Source organism: Cyprinodon tularosa, unplaced genomic scaffold (assembly GCF_016077235.1).
Source record: "Cyprinodon tularosa strain WSP-4 unplaced genomic scaffold, ASM1607723v1 ctg753, whole genome shotgun sequence".
Lineage (NCBI taxonomy): Eukaryota > Metazoa > Chordata > Actinopteri > Cyprinodontiformes > Cyprinodontidae > Cyprinodon > Cyprinodon tularosa.
Window position 1 is genome coordinate 208,411 of NW_024039511.1, and position 20,884 is coordinate 229,294.

Here is a 20,884-nt window from a genome sequence, read left to right on the forward strand (position 1 = left end):
TGTTCTGATGATTATGACATAGAGAGACTGTGTAGGACGTTACACTGTTTAATCTAAAAACAGATCTTTAGTTCTTCATATCACCATTTTTTTTAGCTCTTTCTGTCTAAAATGATAAATGAGTGCTTATTGCTCCTTTAACAGTACTTTAGAGATGTAAGATTGCTTTTTTGTTTTTTTAAGTGAAACACATATCAGTTAATCAGCAGATAGTAAAGTAAGTGCCTAACAGGGAGTGCCTGCCTTCTGTCATGATTAACAATCTTTATCAGAGATAAGGTGTGATTGATGTTTAAGTATATGTGTGTGATTTGGAAATGAGGTCATTGTTAATCTACATGTAAACTGCACATACTACATAGCATATGCTATTTTTTATGTTTTGGCTGTAAAACATCTCTCAATGGATAAACTGCTCAAACTTCAATTGGCTCTATATTTTCCCTTTCTTTAATACACAAAGGTTTCCCGCCATAGTCACCCTCCAAGAGACACATTTCACATGTTGGCAGCCGCTTGAAAACTGGGAAAAATAATGTCAGGAAACATGCCTGGTCTCGTAAACCTGAGGAAGCAGGCGGCGCGGCACAGCTCTAAAGCAACACTGCAAAGAGTTAAAAATCTGATTTTTTTTCTTCTGTTGCTGTGAATAATACAGCCTTTGTCTCTGGGTCATGAACCAGTCAAGGTCACTGGCTTCAACAGAACCAAACAAACACAACGCAGTTCACTTTGCGCTAATTGATTCGCCTTCCAGCAGAGACAAGAATGAGCATGTGTGTTAGTGCATGTGTTTACTTAAAGGGATCTGTCAGGAGTCAGAGCAAACAGATAAGTGACAAAGTAAACAGCCAAATCACACACACGACAAAACAACATCCTTCAGCGTAAATATGGCTCTGCCCTTTTAACTGTTCTCACTTTTTTAAAAGTTTGGTTTCTTTTGTAGCTGCATTTCAATCATGATTGTGTGCATATTTGTGTGTGTGGACCTTACCGCTGGTCTCCCAGCAGTAAATCCATCCACACATTGGGTTAATGAGGTGTTCCAGCTGCAGGGGACGGTTGGTAAAGATCTCTGGGACTGTTTCAGTTTCTCTGTGTATGTGGGTGTGTGTGTGGGTGCATGCAGGAGATTAAGGGAGCTCAGCAGTATTCGTTATTGTGTAAAGTCTCATTTGCGGCGGACAAATTGAATTTGGAGACGTGTGATTGTGAATAACAGCTCAGACTGTTCCTGATTTTCCAGTGCAAGTCTCCCATGCGTGTAAAATTCCAGTACAAATTACTTGGTAGGTTTTAGTGACAAACCTGCAAATTTTGCAAACCCTAACATATGGGGCAAGCGATGAGTCACCAGTAAAATTAGAAAGCAGTTCTGAGGAAATTTCATGGAATTCTATTATGAGAACAACAAACAGCATGTGAACTCCTGGAACCTGATCTGCACATGCAAATAAATAAAGTAAAACAGAAAAAACAACATAAATCAGCTTATAAGGAATTACTTCATAATAGGCACACAATGATTATTTATTACAATATTGTCAAATATCAAAGTGCGAACTGTTAATACTGTAAAGATTGCAATGATTATTATAGTAAAAAACATTTTAGACAGTATTGTGGATCTGCAGTGGGCATGCAAATATCTCTTAGATGAAGCCTCTCTGAAAAAGATGCCCACAGCTGGCAGATTATCCTGATCAAAGTGCATAAAATTAGAGAATTGTTTTTTTTTTTTTGCTAAAGATGTTATGAAAATATGGAAATATTTCCAAAGGATAAAGTTTTCACATTTCGTAACCACTGCATTTACCCTTTAAATGTTGGTGACACAATATTGACATTTTCCAGTATTTTTTGTGCACCAAAGCGTTAGTACTAATGATCAATGTGATAATTTTAAGGTAACAGAGGCCTAGCTGTGTGTTTCTGACCGACCTGCTGCGGTCATATTAGCCATCATCCTCTGTATCAGACTCTGACTCTGTTGGCTAGAGGTCCACTCTGGATGGCTCTGACCTGTAAGGTGTGATGCCTCCATGTTCCTCAGCATCACTACCCTCTCCTGAGCTTAAAATGGCTGATGGTTTAACCACACAACAGTTCTCCCTCTGACGTTACATCACAGAGATTGGTTTCTAATAGCTGTGAATCAGAGAGTTGTTCTGGAGCTACTATATGTAAGATATTTGTGTAAAAATAAGCCTGTTTGATTCAAATGTGCTCAGAACCACTTGGTATGTCCTGCTGCAGAACAGAAAGGCGCTGTTAAATAAAATGTATTATTATTATTATTATTATTAAATCAGTATCCTGTTATCACTTTAAAGGGAGTGATTGGCAGCTTGAAGCGCCCATTTAGATCTATGCTCAGGGACACAGCATGACAGGCTGGGGTATTTAAACTAGGTATTTGCAGCCTCATTAGAACGTATGCTCTGTGAGGTAACCTCTAGTTACTCCCCATTTACATAATAGTGCAAATTCACAACAAATGCCATCTCAAGTTACTTTCTAAAAATAAAATATATGTACAGAAATATATTAGATTCATTAGTTTCACATTGTATATACATAATCCTAGCCAATTATATTAAATAATTACCTAAACAGTCAGGTTTAAACAAGCATTTAATTTCAATTCAATTCACTTTATTTCTATAGCGCAAATTCACCACACATGTCATTTTAAGGCACGTTACAGTAACTCTGTAGTGAACAGAGGATTTTCATTTGTATTTTCAACTCTGCAGCAATCCTTCATATACTTATAATGCAGGTATAAGATAGTGTATAAAGGATACCTGCCTTTAAAAGGAACAAACATCCAGCAGAACCAGGCGCGTTGAAAGATTTCAAGTCCCATGAATAAACAGTGAAATACGCCTTTTAAAGCCAAATTAGATTAAAGTTTGTTCTATTTGGGTTTCCTCAAGGAAATCTTTCTAATTTTGTTTTTTCAACATCAAAATAATGCTTTAATATAATTACTATATGTGTTGATGTGTTATTTCAACTGGAAATGTAAAGCTGAGAATTTTTATGTCGCTTACTTTTAACTGGTCATCTATAGTGTAAAGCTGTTTTTCTCATTCCGTCCATCCATCCATCCATCCATCCATCCATCCATCCATCCATCCATCCATCCTTCCATCCATCCATCCATCCATCCATCCATCCATCCATCCATCCATCCATCCATCCATCCATCCATCCATCCATCCATCCATCCATCCATTTTTTTTTCTTCTGTAATTTTAAACTCCATATTAGGTAAAATGTCTATTTTTGGCACCTTACTCCGTGTTTAAAGAAACATTACCATTACCTGTCTAGACTTGTTTAAACCCAGAGGGAGTGTCTCATGTACCCTCATGCATCCCCTTCAGTCAGAAATATTCGTTATCATGCCAGAGGCCAGGACTTGGAAATTAAAGCTTGGTTTATACAAGGAGGTGTCCAATTGGCTTAGCATCCCAGGGGTAATCACCTGAAGGTAGTAGAATAGACAGATAGATGGAGAGGTGTAAAAGATAAATACATGGTGGTGACAGCTGTAGGCCTGTATGTATATAGGACTAAAATAAAAGCAAGCATACAAAGCTGTGGTGAACTTTTGCTTCAGTGTCTTCAGAGGAGATGCCTTTCCCAGATGGGAATAGTTTATTACACGAGGTGTTGACAGGTCAGAAACTGACAGACCTGAGGAGGCCAAAAGGGGTCATTATCAGGCTGCCGTATTTCAGGGGGAAATGTCACCATATTCCAGTTTTATCAGAGAAAGAGGGTAAGAAAAAACTGAAGAGGGCCAATCTGAGATCACATACAGGAAAATAAAGATAATATGAATTAAAAAGAAAACAACAAATGATAAAATAAGGTGAGAAAAGTGAAACACATGCGAAGATTATTTCTTGTAATAACATGGGGGGACATGTGGGAATACTGTCCACATGTAATATGTTTCCCATGTGTTTCACATGTAAAAAGAACATCTCATAATAAAATAGGAAACGTGGGAAAACTTCTGACAAAGGGAACATTTTCCCACTCGTATTTAAAACGTAAAAAAAATTGACTGTATTATTTACTGTATATTTTCAAATTACATGGTGTAGTATTTGGGAATAATTATAATATTAATATTAATGGGATGCAAATGTTAACATAAAGACATGCTTTTCTACGTCCTTAAAGTTTTTTAAATACTGGGTGTAACAAACGCACATTACTTGTGGAAGTTTTATCATGCAGTAAGATGTAAGATGAAATCTAAAACATATTCCCATGCTTATTGAACAGATGGGAATTAACAAGTTTTTCACATATGTAAATTTTATGTTTGATAGATAAGGGTGTCATTACTTCTACACTGCAAAAAAGTAGATCTAAATAAGTAATTTTTTCTTAAATGCATTTTTCATGAATTAAGGACTTAAGTGAGACACTTTCCCAATTGAACAAGACAATTTACATTTAAAATAAGAAAAAAACAATTATATTGTCTTATTTCAAGGGCATATTATCTAATTATCTTATTTTAAGGGTAAAAAATCTAATTCCATTGGCAAACCATCTTATTTAACTACTCAAATTAAGGGTAAATAAACGTAATAATTTTTTATTTTTTTTACTTATTTCGAGATTGTTTTTGCAGTGTAAAATGCAACGGAATATTTTGCTATAAGTATCACATATGAAACACAAAACACCTTTTAGGACTGGCCAATTCCTAGGGAAGAATCTGATACAGACAGTACATGTTTAGGGTGAGGTGGGCTCATTTGACAGGGTTGTGTCTGCTGCCAGCACACCTGTGTGCAGCTTTAACGCAGGTGACTTGTTCATATCCAGCTGCTGACAGACAGATGAAATGAGAAGACACCCACACATGCATACGCACAGGCACTCTTCACTGCAACCATATTTCGAGAGCACAGAAACTGTTTTTGTCTGATATGGATTAACTTACACTCTATTATGAATATATCAGCATTAAAAATGTTATTGCATAAAGGATTTTTAACACAATAAAAAACTGTAGTCTGTGTCAAACAGGCATTTAAAGACAGGCCTTACATTTGACTCTTAGCCTTCCTCTCAGAATGTGAGATGTTTCAAAGAACAAGTCCTTACAAATAAAGCTATAGCAAAACAAACTTTCCAGCTGTCACCACATTCACTCTGTGGGGCAGAAGGTTTAGGTAAACACTGCAGTCTGACAAGGAGCAGCAGCTCACCTGAAAGCCCGTCTGCATTTTCATCATAGCAAGAGCAGAAGCAAAGCTGGCATACCGGAGTTAGACAAAAGAAATAAACCACAGCGTCACAGTTGCTGGCTGAACCAAGGTCAAATGATGACAGATTAGTAGACAATCCAGTTTGATGTTGTTGCCATTAAATCTTTTATGTAAGATTTCTGGTTTCAACTGAACAATTTGGGAGCAATTGTGTAAAGTATGACCGTGGGCTCCTCTCTCCTACCTGTTAAAGCACAATAGCTGGTGTGTTTTAGAGTCTGTGAGGTCTATAATAAAAAACCTGGAGGAAAAACAAAAGAAAGTTAAGATTGTTAGAAAAGACCACGACTCGTTTTAGATCATGATGAGTCAGGTGATGAAACATTAATGCTAAGGATTACTTCTAAATCTCTTTAAATAGGTGCTTTGGCAATAGAAAAAATTAAAGCTTAATTTATTGATGGAGCTGAAGACATGAACGATGCAAACAGATTGTGAAATACTTATTCTGCAAACCTTTCCTATGAAGTTAAAAATTATTTATATTTTGGCTTTGTGAGCCAGAGTATTCTTAGGACCTAAACTCAGCTTGCCCAGTTTTATCGAAACTCAAACAAACAAAACAAAAACCCTTTCATAGTGAAAATAAGTAGGGTATTTAAATAACAGACTTAAAGATCATTCCGTCTACATTCTGTTAAGAAAATGGTACCATATAACCAAAAATACTACCAATTTTTGTAAGCCAATCTCCCTGAAGGAGACAGAGAGAAAAACTCTTTAAGTTCTGCACTGAAGCCTTTATAACCAACCACACCTACCCTACAGGTTCCACTGGCTTGGTAACAATCTAAGCCAATCACCACATAGTAGCAAAACTAATGTACCAGCCTGAAGGCGCTCAGCCTTCACAAGCAGTTTACCAAAAAACAACTTATTTGGTTTACTACCATCAATCATTAATTTTTTTATACCAAAGTCTTAAAAAACATCATCTTCATTATCAAATATATCTTGGAACACACAGCAGCTGTATCTCCTCCGTGCCGGAGTGCTAGTGAGCATGTCTTTGGGAGTGACGACTGAGGAAAGGATTAAAGAGTTTGACCTGCAACCAGAGGGTTGTTGGTTCAAGCTCCAGCTTTCAGTGGCTTTTAGTGTTGTTGTGTCCTTGAGCAAGACTTGCATTGTCTACTGATGGTGTACGGCAGCCTCGCTTCTACAGTATCAGCAAGCTTTAGGGCAGCTGTGGCTACACTGTAGCTTGCCACCATCAGTGTGTGAGTATATGGGTGAATGAATGAACGTAGTAAAGATTTTCAATCAAGTCTCCTTACTTTAAAAGCACTATAAGTATAGGCTATTTACCATTTTACCATTTAATTGATAAACCTTACTAACTTCTAACATCTCATCTACCTGACAGTACTCCACTTCTAAATATGCCTTTTTATGTAGTCGTCAGGTAAATATCTGTAAATACATAATCAATAGATTAGCTTGTATCACGTAGAAAATAATCCCTTGCAACAAACAAGCCTAAAAGTGAAATTATCCCCCCCTCCCCTCAGACCACAGAATAGGAATTCACAGCAATTGATGGGGAGGGGGGCACTACATTAATTTATATTTGAAATAGGTTGAAAAAAAAATGGTATTTTCTCTGAGATCTCATTGAATGGTATATTGACTATACTAGTACACTGATATTGTCAACCCTTGGACTTCTGTTCTATTCCATATGATGTTCTTAAACATTATAACAAGTTTTTGCAGGATTGTTAGAAATTATCTACCAGTGTTTCCATTTTGAAGCAATAACTAAAAAGGTTAAATTAGCATTTTTTGTGTCTAAAAGCTTTTCAAATATATATTAGTTATTTTTGGGAATTTATGCACTAATGTGACATTAGTTCACATACTTCTGACCGCTTATGTGTAAACATTTCTGGGCAACAACATGCACATGCTGGAAACACTTGATCTCCTTACACACCAGTCACACACTAAGGGTTTAAGGAAGATTGAAGTTTTTAAACAGATTAAGCTTTTCTGGCATGAGGTAACAGGATATTTTCACCTTGGTACCAATAATTCAAGTCCTTTTTCTCCCTGGAAGAAAATGAAGTAACCTCCCAGTAAACTCTCTAACACAATTTATGATCCCAGCCTGCTTCTTTGTCTCTGGGTGTCCGTCCTCTACGTTTATCCTCTGTAGTTTCCCATACTTGTAATTCTAAAAGTCTTAAATAGCTGTTTTTTTTTCTACTTCTCTAGTAATGCTGTGAAGTTATATTACTGCAATTTTTTTGTTGTGACTTTTAAAATGTTTGTAATACCTCTAGCTTGCAATAAAACCCAATTCTTGGCAAGTATCTCCTATTCGCTGTGCTGCTTTCACATTTGGAGCCCCTCTAAGCTCTTTCCTTTAGTCTTTTGTTATCCTAGTTTACCTCTTCTCCCACTTTAAAGAACAGAACCACAGATGGAGATTTCATTCTCTGTTCTCCCACTACCTCTGTCTTTTCACAAGGGGAGGATGAAGGTTTATGTGGGTCTCTCATTCTGCCTCGCAGTGAGGGATTGCTGCAGTGCATTTTGGGTAACAGAATCCAGCTGTGTAGTGGACTGAGTTGATGTATGTGCTATTGCAAGCATGTGCAGGAACATGCGTGTGAGAGTTATGAGTTGAAAGAAGATCCAATGTGATCCTTGGTGCCGTCACCATGATGGTGTGTCCAAAACGCATCTTGAGATATGCATGTTCATACCAGATGCATTTGTGTGTCTCTGTGTTGCTTTGCAGGTTGTGAAACCTCATCAATCTGGTTATTTAGACTGCAATACTTCTCTTTTATGTTGCACACATTAAAAGAAGAGTTTGGTAGGTATCCAGTGTTAATCTTTTTGTGCAACTAATTTATTACATTTTACTGTTTTTCAAAAAAGAACATAGACACACACTGTCAGGTTTAAAGCAAAGACATTGATAGATAGGGCTTATGATAATACCTGTTGCTTCATTCAGTAGAAGAGATCACAGCAATTCCACAATAAGACAAATGTCACTTTGAAGAGAAATAATATTACGCCATAGTAAAGAAAACTCCTTTACTACTGTTATGTGCCCCAGGCACATTATGATTTTTGTCCATTTCTTTTCGTCGTTTGCTTATAAACTTTAGTTGAAGGATCTTTTTGTTAATATATTTTAGGATTCTTTTAGTAAATTAATTATGTTAATTTGTGGTGCTGTCGTCCGCCTATAAATAGGCTGGCCTTCAGCACGTTGGTGTGTTCCTTGCGTGTTCCTTGCGCGTTCCTTTCCAACCTCGTTTGGACGCCACTTCCCACCTGCTTCATTTGCTCCATCGTGCGCGGTGCGCACTTGTCTTGTCGCTGCGGCCTGCAGCGGACGTTCCAGCCTGCCATGTGGTATTTTTGTTACCTTTTTCTTACTTTTTTCTTGAGGTTTTTGGCCTGGCGGGACCGGTAGTCCTGTTTTCGATTTTTCTTTCGCTTAGGTTATTTTTTGCCTTTAGTCCGGTACCAGTAGGGGCTTCGACGGCCCTGTATATGGTTGGCCCCCTGCTGTACCGTTTTATTCTGTTTGATCGGCCTGCCAGGTCCAACTTTCTGTTGTTACTTTGGGTTTCTTTTTTTATTTTTTTGGGGCACGGGATTTGAGGGCCGTTAATTATTTTTCTCTCCGCAGAACATTTGAAGAAGCCGAACCAAGAACAACTAAAGCGGAGAGAATTTATTAATAAAATATCTTTTTTTGAACCCTCATTTTCGTCTCGTGTCCTCAAATATGTTGTGTCCTTGGTGGGCGTAACATATTTTTGGGGGCTTGTCAAAACAAAGTTTGCCTTTAGTGCCCTCCGATATGTTGTGTCCTTGGTGGACGTAACATATTTTTGGGGGCTTGTTTAAACAAAGTGTGCCTTTTAGAGACAGGTCGTGTCCTACGGTTGGTTCTTGTTTGTTGGCGGTTGTGCTGGGTTTGTGTGTATTTTTGCGCAGCTGACGCGCGTTGCGCTGATTAGTTAGAGCATTCGGTTCTGGTGGTGCTGTAGCTTTGTTTGTGCAGAGGTGTTCCTGATTTGGTGTGGCTTGATTCCAGGGGTAGACATGGAGTTTGACCTGGATGAGTTTGTTCGAGGGCCCACATTGGACACTTTGCAGAAATGCACAAACGATCTGTTGCTGGTAATGAACGTGCGCCCGCTCTGCATAAATCTATCGGTTGTTTCCAGTGAACGAGATGACGCAGGTGTCGGGGCAGCTGCAGATGCACGGGAAGCCGAGCATTTTGAGGTTATTGTGGATTGGACGATTTGACTCTGGTGTTTTTGTGGCTTTGTGTGTGTGCTTGACAGTTTGTGTGGCTAGATTCCAGGGGTGGACATGGAGTCTGACCTGGATGAGTTTGCTCGAGAGCCTACATTGGATGGAGTGTTCCTGTTTAGTGTGGCTAGATTCCAGGGGTGGACATGGAGTCTGACCTGGATGAGTGCTCGAGGAGCCACATTAGATGTCTTTAGTGAGTGCACGAAGGATATTTTTCCTGCTGCAGTTTTAGCACAGAGTCTTGATGAATCGCCGAATAAAACCTCACTTGCAGCTGATCCGTGTCGTTTAGAGGAACTTCAGATCGAATTAGGACAGCTGGCTTTGATGGAAAAGGAGCTGTTTTTGGAAGAACGCAGACTGGAGTTGGTGGATCGGCTGTGTTTGCGAGCTCGGTGGCATTGAGAGCGCATTGGATTATGTCTTGATGTGACAGCTTTTAACGCGTTTTTTCTTGTAGGAAGAGGGGACAACGTAGTGGCTGACGCACTCTCCTGACTCTAGTCCCGCTTTCCTTTTAACGTGTTTTTATTATGTGAAGATAGGACAATGTAGTGGCCGACGCACACTCACGACTGTAGTCCCGCTTTCCTTTTTTTTTTTCTCTGAATGGGTTGAGCTTTGCTTCGGACCCCATTCAGAGTCTTTGGGTGGGGGTGTTATGTGCCCCAGGCACATTATGATTTTTGTCCATTTCTTTTCTTCGTTTGCTTATAAACTTTAGTTGAAGGATCTTTTTGTTAATATATTTTAGGATTCTTTTAGTAAATTAATTATGTTAATTTGTGGTGCTGTCGTCCGCCTATAAATAGGCTGGCCTTCAGCACGTTGGTGTGTTCCTTGCGTGTTCCTTGCGCGTTCCTTTCGCGTTCCTTTCCAACCTCGTTTGGACGCCACTTCCCACCTGCTTCATTTGCTCCATCGTGCGCGGTGCGCACTTGTCTTGTCACTGCGGCCTGCAGCGGACGTTCCAGCCTGCCATGTGGTATTTTTGTTACCTTTTTCTTACTTTTTTCTTGAGGTTTTTGGCCTGGCGGGACCGGTAGTCCTGTTTTCGATTTTTCTTTTGCTTAGGTTATTTTTTGCCTTTAGTCCGGTACCAGTAGGGGCTTCGACGGCCCTGTATAGGGTTGGCCCCCTGCTGTACCGTTTTATTCTGTTTGATCGGCCTGCCAGGTCCAACTTTCTGTTGTTACTTTGGGTTTCTTTTTTTATTTTTTTGGGGCACGGGATTTGAGGGCCGTTAATTATTTTTCTCTCCGCAGAACATTTGAAGAAGCCGAACCAAGAACAACTAAAGCGGAGAGAATTTATTAATAAAATATCTTTTTTTGAACCCTCATTTTCGTCTCGTGTCCTCAAATATGTTGTGTCCTTGGTGGGCGTAAAAACTACTTTTTAAGAATACTTGTTCTCAGCGTAATGTGAACTAAGTCAAAAATTCATGTGTTTTATAGATGGATTATAGAACAATGAAAAAACACACTGCAAGATCCTTTTCCAGGAATTATGTGATGTTTCAGCAGCTGCAGCTACGAGGATGACAACAAAACAATTACCAGAGTAGAAAGTTACCAATCGAAAGCAGGTGGGAAGGTATAACTGTGAAATTTATCTACTTTCTGCCTTATAATGCAGTCTTATACATTTAAAAAAAGTCTAAAAGTTGCTACATATGGTATATTTACTTCATTATTGAAAAGGGTCCAGAGTAATATTATTAACAGAAAATCCTTTTCCACGATACTAATTCAACGTATTTGTTTATGCTTACACCAATTCTTTTGGCAAGCTTGCACTATATGATCAGTTAAACAATAAAGTGCCTTGAGATGACGTGTTGTGAATTTGCGCTGAACTGAACTAATTAATGAAACTGGCAACTAAGTCTGTACGTAAAGAATCATGCTTGATTTCATGGCTTTTTCTTAATATAGTAAAATTTGTTCCTTATATTTTATTATGATGTCTAATGTTTTTGATCATAACTTCAGTTTTTTACTCACATTTTGGACAAACATAAATACATCCAATGCACTTGCCTAATAAAATTACATATCCGAATAGGAGTATGCAGAAGTAAATAACTTTTATAAATTCACCCAATCATACAACTTTTTCCTCAAAAATCACAAATATCTTCCTTCCAAAGCTGAATTAAAAAACATATGCTTGTTAGTGTTTTATTTTTAGTATAATCTTCTATTTTGTATGTCTGAGGAGTATGTCTAAAAGCCTGCCTTAAAATAAGTTATTGGCCTATTTATTAACACCACAATAAGAAATGGATATATAAAGACATTTTTTTATTATTCCATGCACCCATCTATCATAACATTATGTCCCAGTTTCTACTCTTACTCTTCCTGTTTTGATACTAACATACAATTATCTTTCCTCTCCTTTCCTGTCATCAAATTACTCGCTGAGGCTGCATGCCAGCAGTAATCTGGAATCCCGAAAACATTGGCAAACAGTTTCAATGTTCCATTAACAGTCTCTGATTCTGCATAATGAAAGTTTTATTTCCATCTTGGCAGTTCTGTCTTTTGGTATGAAACCAGTGGTCTGTTTGTCTGACTCATCAAGTGAGGTAAAATCGTGTATTAATGAAAAAAAAAAAACACATTTCGAGTTTAAATCTAAATTTCAATGGCTGGCTCCTTTGTAGCACCACCATTTTACTGCATATTTTTACACCCAAGGAACGAATATATGTCTGGTGCAAGCCCAGCACATCCCATCATCCCCAAAACACCACCCCCACTGTAAAACTTGGTGGTAGCAACATCCAGCGTTGGGGATGATTTGCAGCAGCAGAAATTGGGAAGTTGGTCCAAGTCTAGGGAAAATGGATTGTTCAAATACAGGAATATTCTTGAGTGAAATCCGGCCAGTCTGCCTGTGGGACAAAGATTATCCTTTCAACATGACAGTTTGTGCTAAAAAAAAACAAAAAACTCTTTAGTGGTTTAGTGGAAACATTTAAATGTTTGTTCGAATGTCCAAGTGAAAGTCAAGACCTCTTACTGTACTTTTACCTGCTGCTCTATGTTGGTATGTTTGAAACCAATCAGTTTTAGCTTCTTTTTTTTTTTTAAAGATGATCTGACATTTTCCTTAGTAACACCCCCTGCTGTTAGTTAAACTTTTCCGTCCTGCTAAAGGACCTGACCTATGATGATATTAGATTTTTTAAGAGACATTCTTTAACATGTTGTGAGCTACATTGAAGGGGAACTTGCTTAAAGCTCCGGCCCTGGTGTACCCACGATTGTATCAAATATCCTCCACTTGCAGACTATTATCCAGATGTCACACATTCATACAGTTCAGTGTTTTATTTTTTCTTTCATGCAGCCCTTGCAATCATGCCATCGTATCACTTTCACTAAATAGGTCAGGAGGGGTAGCCCTTTGAACAGGGCAAAATTTCTTCATAAAAGAAAAAAGGTTTATAACATGTCCATCCTTTGTAATGCACTGCATCTAGTTTAACCCATTCAAAGGTGTAACAGTTCTCCCTGGATGTAACTCTAAATATTGAAATGTATGTATTTAGTTTAGTTTTGTTAACTTATATCAATTAAATGAGGTTTTTTTTATGAATACAATATGTCAAAATGCTTACATTACTGTGATATTACATTAGGACCAAAACTGTCCTTACAGCATCTGCTTGTTTGAATTTGATCATGTTAAGATGTAAACTGATTGTAAAAGTTAGATAATCAGGTTGCTGATCTCAGCTCAGTGCAATTCGGAGGTCAGAAAGCTTGGAAAGAAAGCAAAAAACAAAAGTAGTTCTACTGGATGCATAGCTTATCCTGCTAACATGTTTAGATTTCATTTGTCAGATCTATAAAAATTCATAAGTTGTAACAACCCCCCATTATTTTCCATCAATTTGTTGTTAAAGTGTTGAAAAACTCAAAGTCAATATACCCTCAGGCTTTTGTTGAAATATATCTATATGACCAGTTAAACTAATAAATCAATAATACAAGTATTTTCTCTCCCATTTTTCTGTTTCAGAGCGCTGGTCTGTCATCATGTTCCTTCACATTGCCTTTTTCCTACTCTCCTGTGAAGCGGTGTTCTCCAGTGATTGCCCAGAAATCTGTGACTGCAAATCTCCAAGCACAGTATTTTGTGTTCAAAGTGGGGCCACCAGTGTACCCCGTGTCCCTATCTCCACTGAAAACCTATACATCTTCCAAAATGACATTGTCACCTTAACCCGGGATGACTTTAAAGACATCACTGAGTTGAAATCAATAGATTTGAGCCAAAATAAGTTAACAGAAATTCCTGACAATGCATTTGAATCACTCTCAAAACTGAATAACTTAGACCTTTCTGCAAATCATATAACTCACATTTCCAAGGAAAGTTTCTCAGGGTTGGTCCAGTTAGAGAGGCTGTATCTCCATGGAAACCTCATACAGAGCATTCACCCGGAGGCTTTTGAGGGTTTAGAGATGCTGTTGGAGCTGAAACTGCAAGAAAACAAGCTTACATCTCTGCCTTCGATCGATTTTCCCAGACTACTTCTTATAGATCTTAGCAACAATAAAATCCCAACACTTGAATCCCCAAACTTCCATACTCCCCATCTAGAAACCCTAAAACTATCCTCATTGGGCCTCTCCTCTTTGGATGAAGCTCTCGTAGCCTCCATGAGAAACCTTCATGAGCTTGACTTATCATCGAATAAGTTACAAGAAGTCCCTCAAGCTCTAAAGCAGGAATCTCTAAAGGGCCTTACCAAACTAAGCCTGGCTGCTAACCCACTTTTCGAAGTGAAAGTTAGTGATCTTAAGCAGCTGGTCGCAATTCAAGAACTGGATCTAAGCGGAATTAATCTCCAGGGATTTCCTGAAGGTTTTTTTGAAAACTTTCCCAAGTTGACAAAACTGACCATAGCTGAGAACCCTTTTAATTGCCTCTGTCCGTTAGCCTGGTTCCCTGTTTGGCTAAAAGAAAAAAAACCCATCATGATGATGAGACCTGAGGAAACCAGATGCCATTTTCCTCTAGTTAATGCTGGGAAGAAGCTTTCTGCATTGGAGCACAAAGATTTTGGATGTCCTCTTACCACAACGGAATCTATTGGCTATCCTCTAGAAAATACTCATGTTCCCCAAATCCCTACAACGTCTTCAGAAACCACCTATACCAACGCCATTCCTCCTCCTCCACCTCCTAGTGATGAAAGTTTGTCCTTCGTAACAGACAATCCTCGCTTTGGATCAGAACCTCCAGTTTCCCCGAGTTTTTCAGGTGTGGAAAATGAGCTACATTTCTGCCCGCAAAACATTTGTCTCAATGGCGGGACTTGCTATTTTGATTTAAGCGGAACAATCACCTGTTTGTGCTCATCAGGAACATCAGGCCTCTACTGTGAAACTGTAAGAGAAAAAACGGAGTTCCTGCAGCCTTCCGCAACAGAGGTTTCTGTGGTAACCTCGGTGTTGGCCTATAAACTTGACGAGATCAGCTCACGGGAAGTTACATCAACATCAATACTTCTTGACCTGCACAGCTTCATTGAGACCCGGCCCAACATCCGTGGTATCAGGCTGACCTACCGTAACCTTTCAGGTCCTGACCGTCGTCCTATGATTCTGAGTTTACCAACATCCTACCCTGAATACACTTTGCGTGGTTTGAGACCAAACTGCACCTATTTAGTCTGTGCCAGTCCCCTTGGAGAAAAGATCCGTTTTAAAGGCAACAGCTCTGTAGAAATGGGTCCCTGTACAGAGGCTCGCACTAGTCCTACTGTGTCTGTAGAGCCTTTGGTAAATCCAGAGACCCCTATGACAAAGACTCTCATTGCAGCCCTTGGGGTCCTAGCATTAGTTCTGTTGTTGGCTGCTGTGGCTGGAGCTATAGTCTGTGTACAGAAGAAAAGGCAGGCAACTGCAGGATTGGAGTTAGAGCTTGGCCCAACAGATCCTGAGGCAATGGACTTTGAGGAAGTTAAAGTTTGTATGGAAAATGGAGTCCATGCTAAACTTCCTATCAAACAGCCTCAGGGAGATCGTTGCCAAACACCACAACCACCTCCATTATTGCAACAAAACGGTAGTTTGGAACATGAGGCTCCCTTGATACAAGGACACTACCCATCAAATAACAATATATCAACAGTGAAGCCGTCTTATTTCTAATGCTAAGCAGGATAAAAATGGAGTTCCCGTCAGGACTATGCTGCAGTTCTCTTTATATTTTTTTTTCTTTTTATACCCATATCAGATTTCCACTGTTTGAAAAGGGCACTTACTGTCTTCTGTTGTGCACATGATGGAATAACAGAGCAGATAATCTATTTAAGAGACTCATCTTTATGGATTTCAGACCACAGCGTATTCAAAATATGCTTAACAACTACGTGACAGTGAAAAATATGTGATTTAAATTCATGTAACAGGGTTTGACAGTGGAACATCTAATCCAATCAAAAAATCAAGTGCAATCAATTAGGAGGGTCTCAGTTTTGGACAAAGCCTGCTTGCAGTGACCTACTAGAACTCTTTGCTGTTTTTTTTCTTTTTATATGAAAGAAAAACACTTTAATCCTGTTGCTGGATATGGGAATTTGAAACAAAAAAAGCCTTGAACTGGAAAAGCGCCAGAGGCTCAAAGACATGAAGACTTTTTAATCACAAACTTTTGCATACCTGAATTGTGTATAAAAAAATTGCACTGAAAACCACATTTTGTGGTGACTTCCACAAGGCTTACAGTAATTTGAATAAGCAAAAATAAATACACGTTTGGACATTACAGACTATCAGTGCATCCAAGGTCTAAAATTAATTTTCGAAATTGATACTTAAGGGGAAAAAAAAGTTCATTTGAATTCAGATTTGGGAGTCTGCTGTCTCTACTCAACCACCACAGTTTCCTACACCGCAGAGCCTTTGGAGTTTATGGAATTTAATTTACTGTGAAAGATTAGTACAACTGTTGTTAGCTGCTTTTTTGTTATTCTAGATCAGCTGTTGATTTTCTGCTTTTACTTTGTGAATTTTAGTATTTTTACCATGTCTCTGTTGTAAATAGCTTTTGAGTAATATTATTGTCTCCTTAATGGGCATATGTAATGCCTGACATTTCCTTAAAAGAGAGCTAATAAGGAAAACAAAACAAAAAAACAAACCACGAATATAGGTGATATTGCAGTTGAAAGATATAGAAAAATGTCCATGTATAAAAATGTAAACTTGGGTAACGGTACATATGCAATGCTCACCCAAGACATAAGTGCCGTCAGTATCTCTCCAACTGAAATGACAGTTTAACACATAAAGATTTAGAACAATTGTTGACACACTTTATTGCTGGGTCCCCATTCTGTTTATATGAATTATAATAAAGGAATTACCATTATCCCACACCCAGGAAAATTCACTATAGTAAATTACATATTTTAATTTAATAAATTATACACTTTGAACATAAATAACATATTTAAAAAGTGTATTTTTTATTTTATTTGTTTGTTTTACTGTGTAACCATATTCAACATCAATAATGATAATAATAAATTAATTTATTCTTCCATAACCCTCCTCCCCTGCCACCCTCCAAGGGGCTGGCCACACACCTTGGAAAACACTAATTTAAAGGATAATTTTGAAATCTATTAAGGGGAGAAATATTGCCTGTGAGCAATAGCCTGGGGACCTTGCAAACCAGGACTAAAGAATTTAAAAACTTTTATCATGGGCCAAATTTTCTGTAATCTGTCAGAGTGGCAAATTAGCTTACAACAACAACAAAAACAAATTGAAATATAGGAACATCGAGATAAAAGTTTCAATTCCTGTTTTAGTTCCGACCGCCATTCATACAGGCTGAATACATCAGAATGCATCAGAGTCCCTTCCAATAACTGTCATCAAATCATACAGCGTAGCAATATTAAGCAAGACAAGTGCCTGTGCAGATTTCAGTTTTCTTACTGTAATCAGTCCAGTTTCAGTTGTAAGTTTTTTAATTCACTACAGCATCCAGCTGCCAACGTTTTACATATAGAATATTGTCTGTCTTAGCAGACAGTTATCACCCCGGTAACAGCATAATGTTTGACCATGATAAAGTCACATTAAACTAATATTGCACATGTGGAGGATTGGAAAGAAGGTGAAATACTATGATGAATTCTAATAGTCCAGTTTTATACCAACTTCATTTAGGATGCACAGAAAGAAAATGAGTTGCAGTGGAAAGCTAATTATTGAACCATCTCATGCTGAAGGATCCTCTGTAGATCATAGTCCTGTGAAATTCTGCTTCTATCAAACTAATTTAGGAGGTTTTGGATAAATTTGTAGGAAATTAGTATTGTTTTCTGTTTTCTACATTGTAAGTGAAAACCATTTTCTGCATAGATCATTTTATTAACAAATGTCCTCATATATATCCTTTTACACGTGTTGCCATTAGACAGTCACATGACCATTTGACATATTCCCATTTAAATTTTTTTTTTGTGTGTGTGTGAAATAACTGTCCTTGTCCTATGTAAAAAAAAAAAAAAGTGCATCAAACACTATGGGTAGAGATGACATGTCTTCAGTCCTATTAATATGGTGCTTATTCCTTTTTTTTAAGAGAAAGTGTCAAGAAGTGCTTTTAAAATTACAGTATCAATGGAGATAGTGATTATGTATTTACATACAATATTTACATGTTGTTTTATTTTTTTTACATTTTTTACAGAACAATGTTTTCTTTCTTACTTTTATATTTATTTTTTTGTTAACATCAGTAAAATTTCCTGAGTAGCAGGAAATAAATACAAGTTATTTCTCTCAAAATCTCATGCAAACACACCCATTAGGAATAACACATTCTAAATAGTTTTTAGTAAGTAAGATAAACTACTTCAGGTGGAGGATATCTAGTTCTGTATGCACACAGGAAACTCCCTAACGCACTTAAGGATTGGGAGACAGCTGCATCCAACATATTGTCTTGGAGTTACATAAACATATCACCACAATGATTGACAATTAGGAGGACCACTTATTTAGATAATCCACCCGGAAATAAAATATCATCCTCTATATCTTCCACTGTTTAATAATCAAATGGGCTTGAGAGAGTTAGAATTATACATCACATGAAAAAAAAAAAAAACAGTTGGTAAAACCATGGTAAAAACTGCAACAGAGAAGTGTAATTAATATGTGTTCTCTTTTACAGATATATGTCATATATTGACTTAATAAGAAACATGTTTTTCACAGCAGAGCACACTCACACCTTCTGGTGTCTGTCTTTCTTCTTGACCTATTTTCCCCGTTGGAAGATTACTGAAGACATTTTTTGTAGTTTTAAAGAGCTGCCGTTGTGACACTGCTAAAGACTTGGACTCATTTGTAGTGGTTTTGCATTAGATATTGACTACCTTAAAAAAGACATCAGATGATTTTGATATTAATCTAACCTATCCCCGATTTTTTCTGCCGATCTTTCTGTCTAATGTTTGAAGATGATTTTGCTTTCTCTTTATCTACATGAAAAAAATGATATAGTGATAAATATTATGCCAGTCTCAATATGAACAAAGAATTAACATATACTTACAAATCAAACAAAGCATTAAAAATAGATAGAAAATAGAGGTAGCGGCAATGCACTTGAGGAGATCTCAAGGCATGCCTGCTGAATGCACTAATAAACGGGTGAATGCATGGACATTTTAGGTAATGCAGGATGGTCTACCTCTATTTCGTATACATGCTGATCAGCATTTCAATATATAAAGGCTCTTTTATTTTCCCACTGTTTTATTACAATGTTGTACGTGAAGAAACATGAACTACATTGCATTGTTTTGTCCAGTTGTAAATTTTTCTTTCTTTGTTTTATGCATCAAGACCGTCCATCATCAGCCTGTTCTCCCAGTCCTCTTTTGTACTGTCATAGATGGCCATAGAGCCAGGTTTCTCTCCTACTCATTCATTTAACTGGAAGATTCTCTATACTTCTTTGGTCAGTGAAAATAGCAGGTTATGTTTATAAAATGTTTTTAACACTACCTTCCCAGTTTGTTTCTTATGTTGTCTGTTAGTTTCAGTTGTAGCATTCCTGTATTCTTTTGCCAATGTTGAGAACAGTATTAAAATGCTTTATTATTGTAATTTCCTGTCTTGTTTTTCATTGAAGCACTTTTACTTAAATGTTTAGTGACTTAATTGTGGTTTAAAGAGAGTATTTGGGTCTGTGGGTAGAACACAATATTTGACCAGATAGTATAAACCAAGTGTTTTTACTTTTGTAACTATTTATACACATTACACACAATGAATCAAAATTAAACCATTTAAAAAAATCCCAAATCTAAAAAAATAACGGCATGAAAATATGAATCGCTTTTCACTTGAATCTCAACAGTCAGTCAAGAACAGCTGTCCCTTTTATTTAGAGACTTTGCTCCCCATAGACTACTGTCACTGCTGAGAGAAAACATAAAGAAAAGCAAATAAATACTGAGAGTGAGGTTAAATTTTCTAAAAGAAAATAAAAGTTGAAATTGGATGGATGGATGGATGGATGGATGGATGGATGGATGGATGGATGGATGGATGGATGGATGGATGGATGGATGGATGGATGGATGGATGGATGGATGGATGGATGGATGGATGGATGGATGATGGGTCTAAATTCAAATGCATACTTGATATTCATTTAAATTAACCCTGGAAGAAGGCTCAAAATTATGAGTATGTATATAGACATACTTTACGATGTCTATATATCACATGTGCAAATCATTTTTATCTGAATACATAATTGTTGGCTGTGTTGCCAACAAAACTAAAGAAAACACAGAAGAAGACACAGGCATTGGAAATAAAAATGTTTAAACAGAAAACTGAGGGTTTTTTTCATCCCTTAAAAGAAATGTGCTGACCCCAAAGATATTTTATAGGTAAGTGACATGATGCTGTTAAACTGTGTTACATCAAACAAAGTAGCAGCAACACCTTTACATTTTTTGTTTCTTATAAGAATGCACAGTCCTTAAATGTGTTTGAAATGCTAAATGTTTGAAATGCTGTGCAAACAATTTCAATGATTGAAATAATCAAAATAATTTTTTACTCATGTGTCTCAGGGTTTGTGAAACCTTGAATTGCAGAACAGAGACAAGAGAAAACCGTGTGAATGACTGTAATAACAAAAAGATCCTTGTCCATGTCTTGTTACTGCTTGGTCCTATTAAACCAAATGAATTTAAAATGGTGAGCATTTATGGTGTA

General features: G+C 37.5%; 1 protein-coding gene across 1 annotated transcript in view; it reads left to right on the top strand.

The window, feature by feature from the left end:
- Nucleotides 1–19,757, top strand: part of LOC119773256 (vasorin-like) — a 37,568-nt gene extending 17,811 nt beyond the window's left edge. The window contains exon 2 of the mRNA XM_038270172.1: nt 13,635–19,757. Coding sequence (XP_038126100.1) covers nt 13,652–15,775 — 2,124 coding nt within the window. The 5' untranslated portion in view covers nt 13,635–13,651 and the 3' untranslated portion in view covers nt 15,776–19,757. The remainder of the gene's footprint in view (nt 1–13,634) is intronic.
- The last annotated feature ends 1,127 nt before the right edge of the window (nt 19,758–20,884 follow it).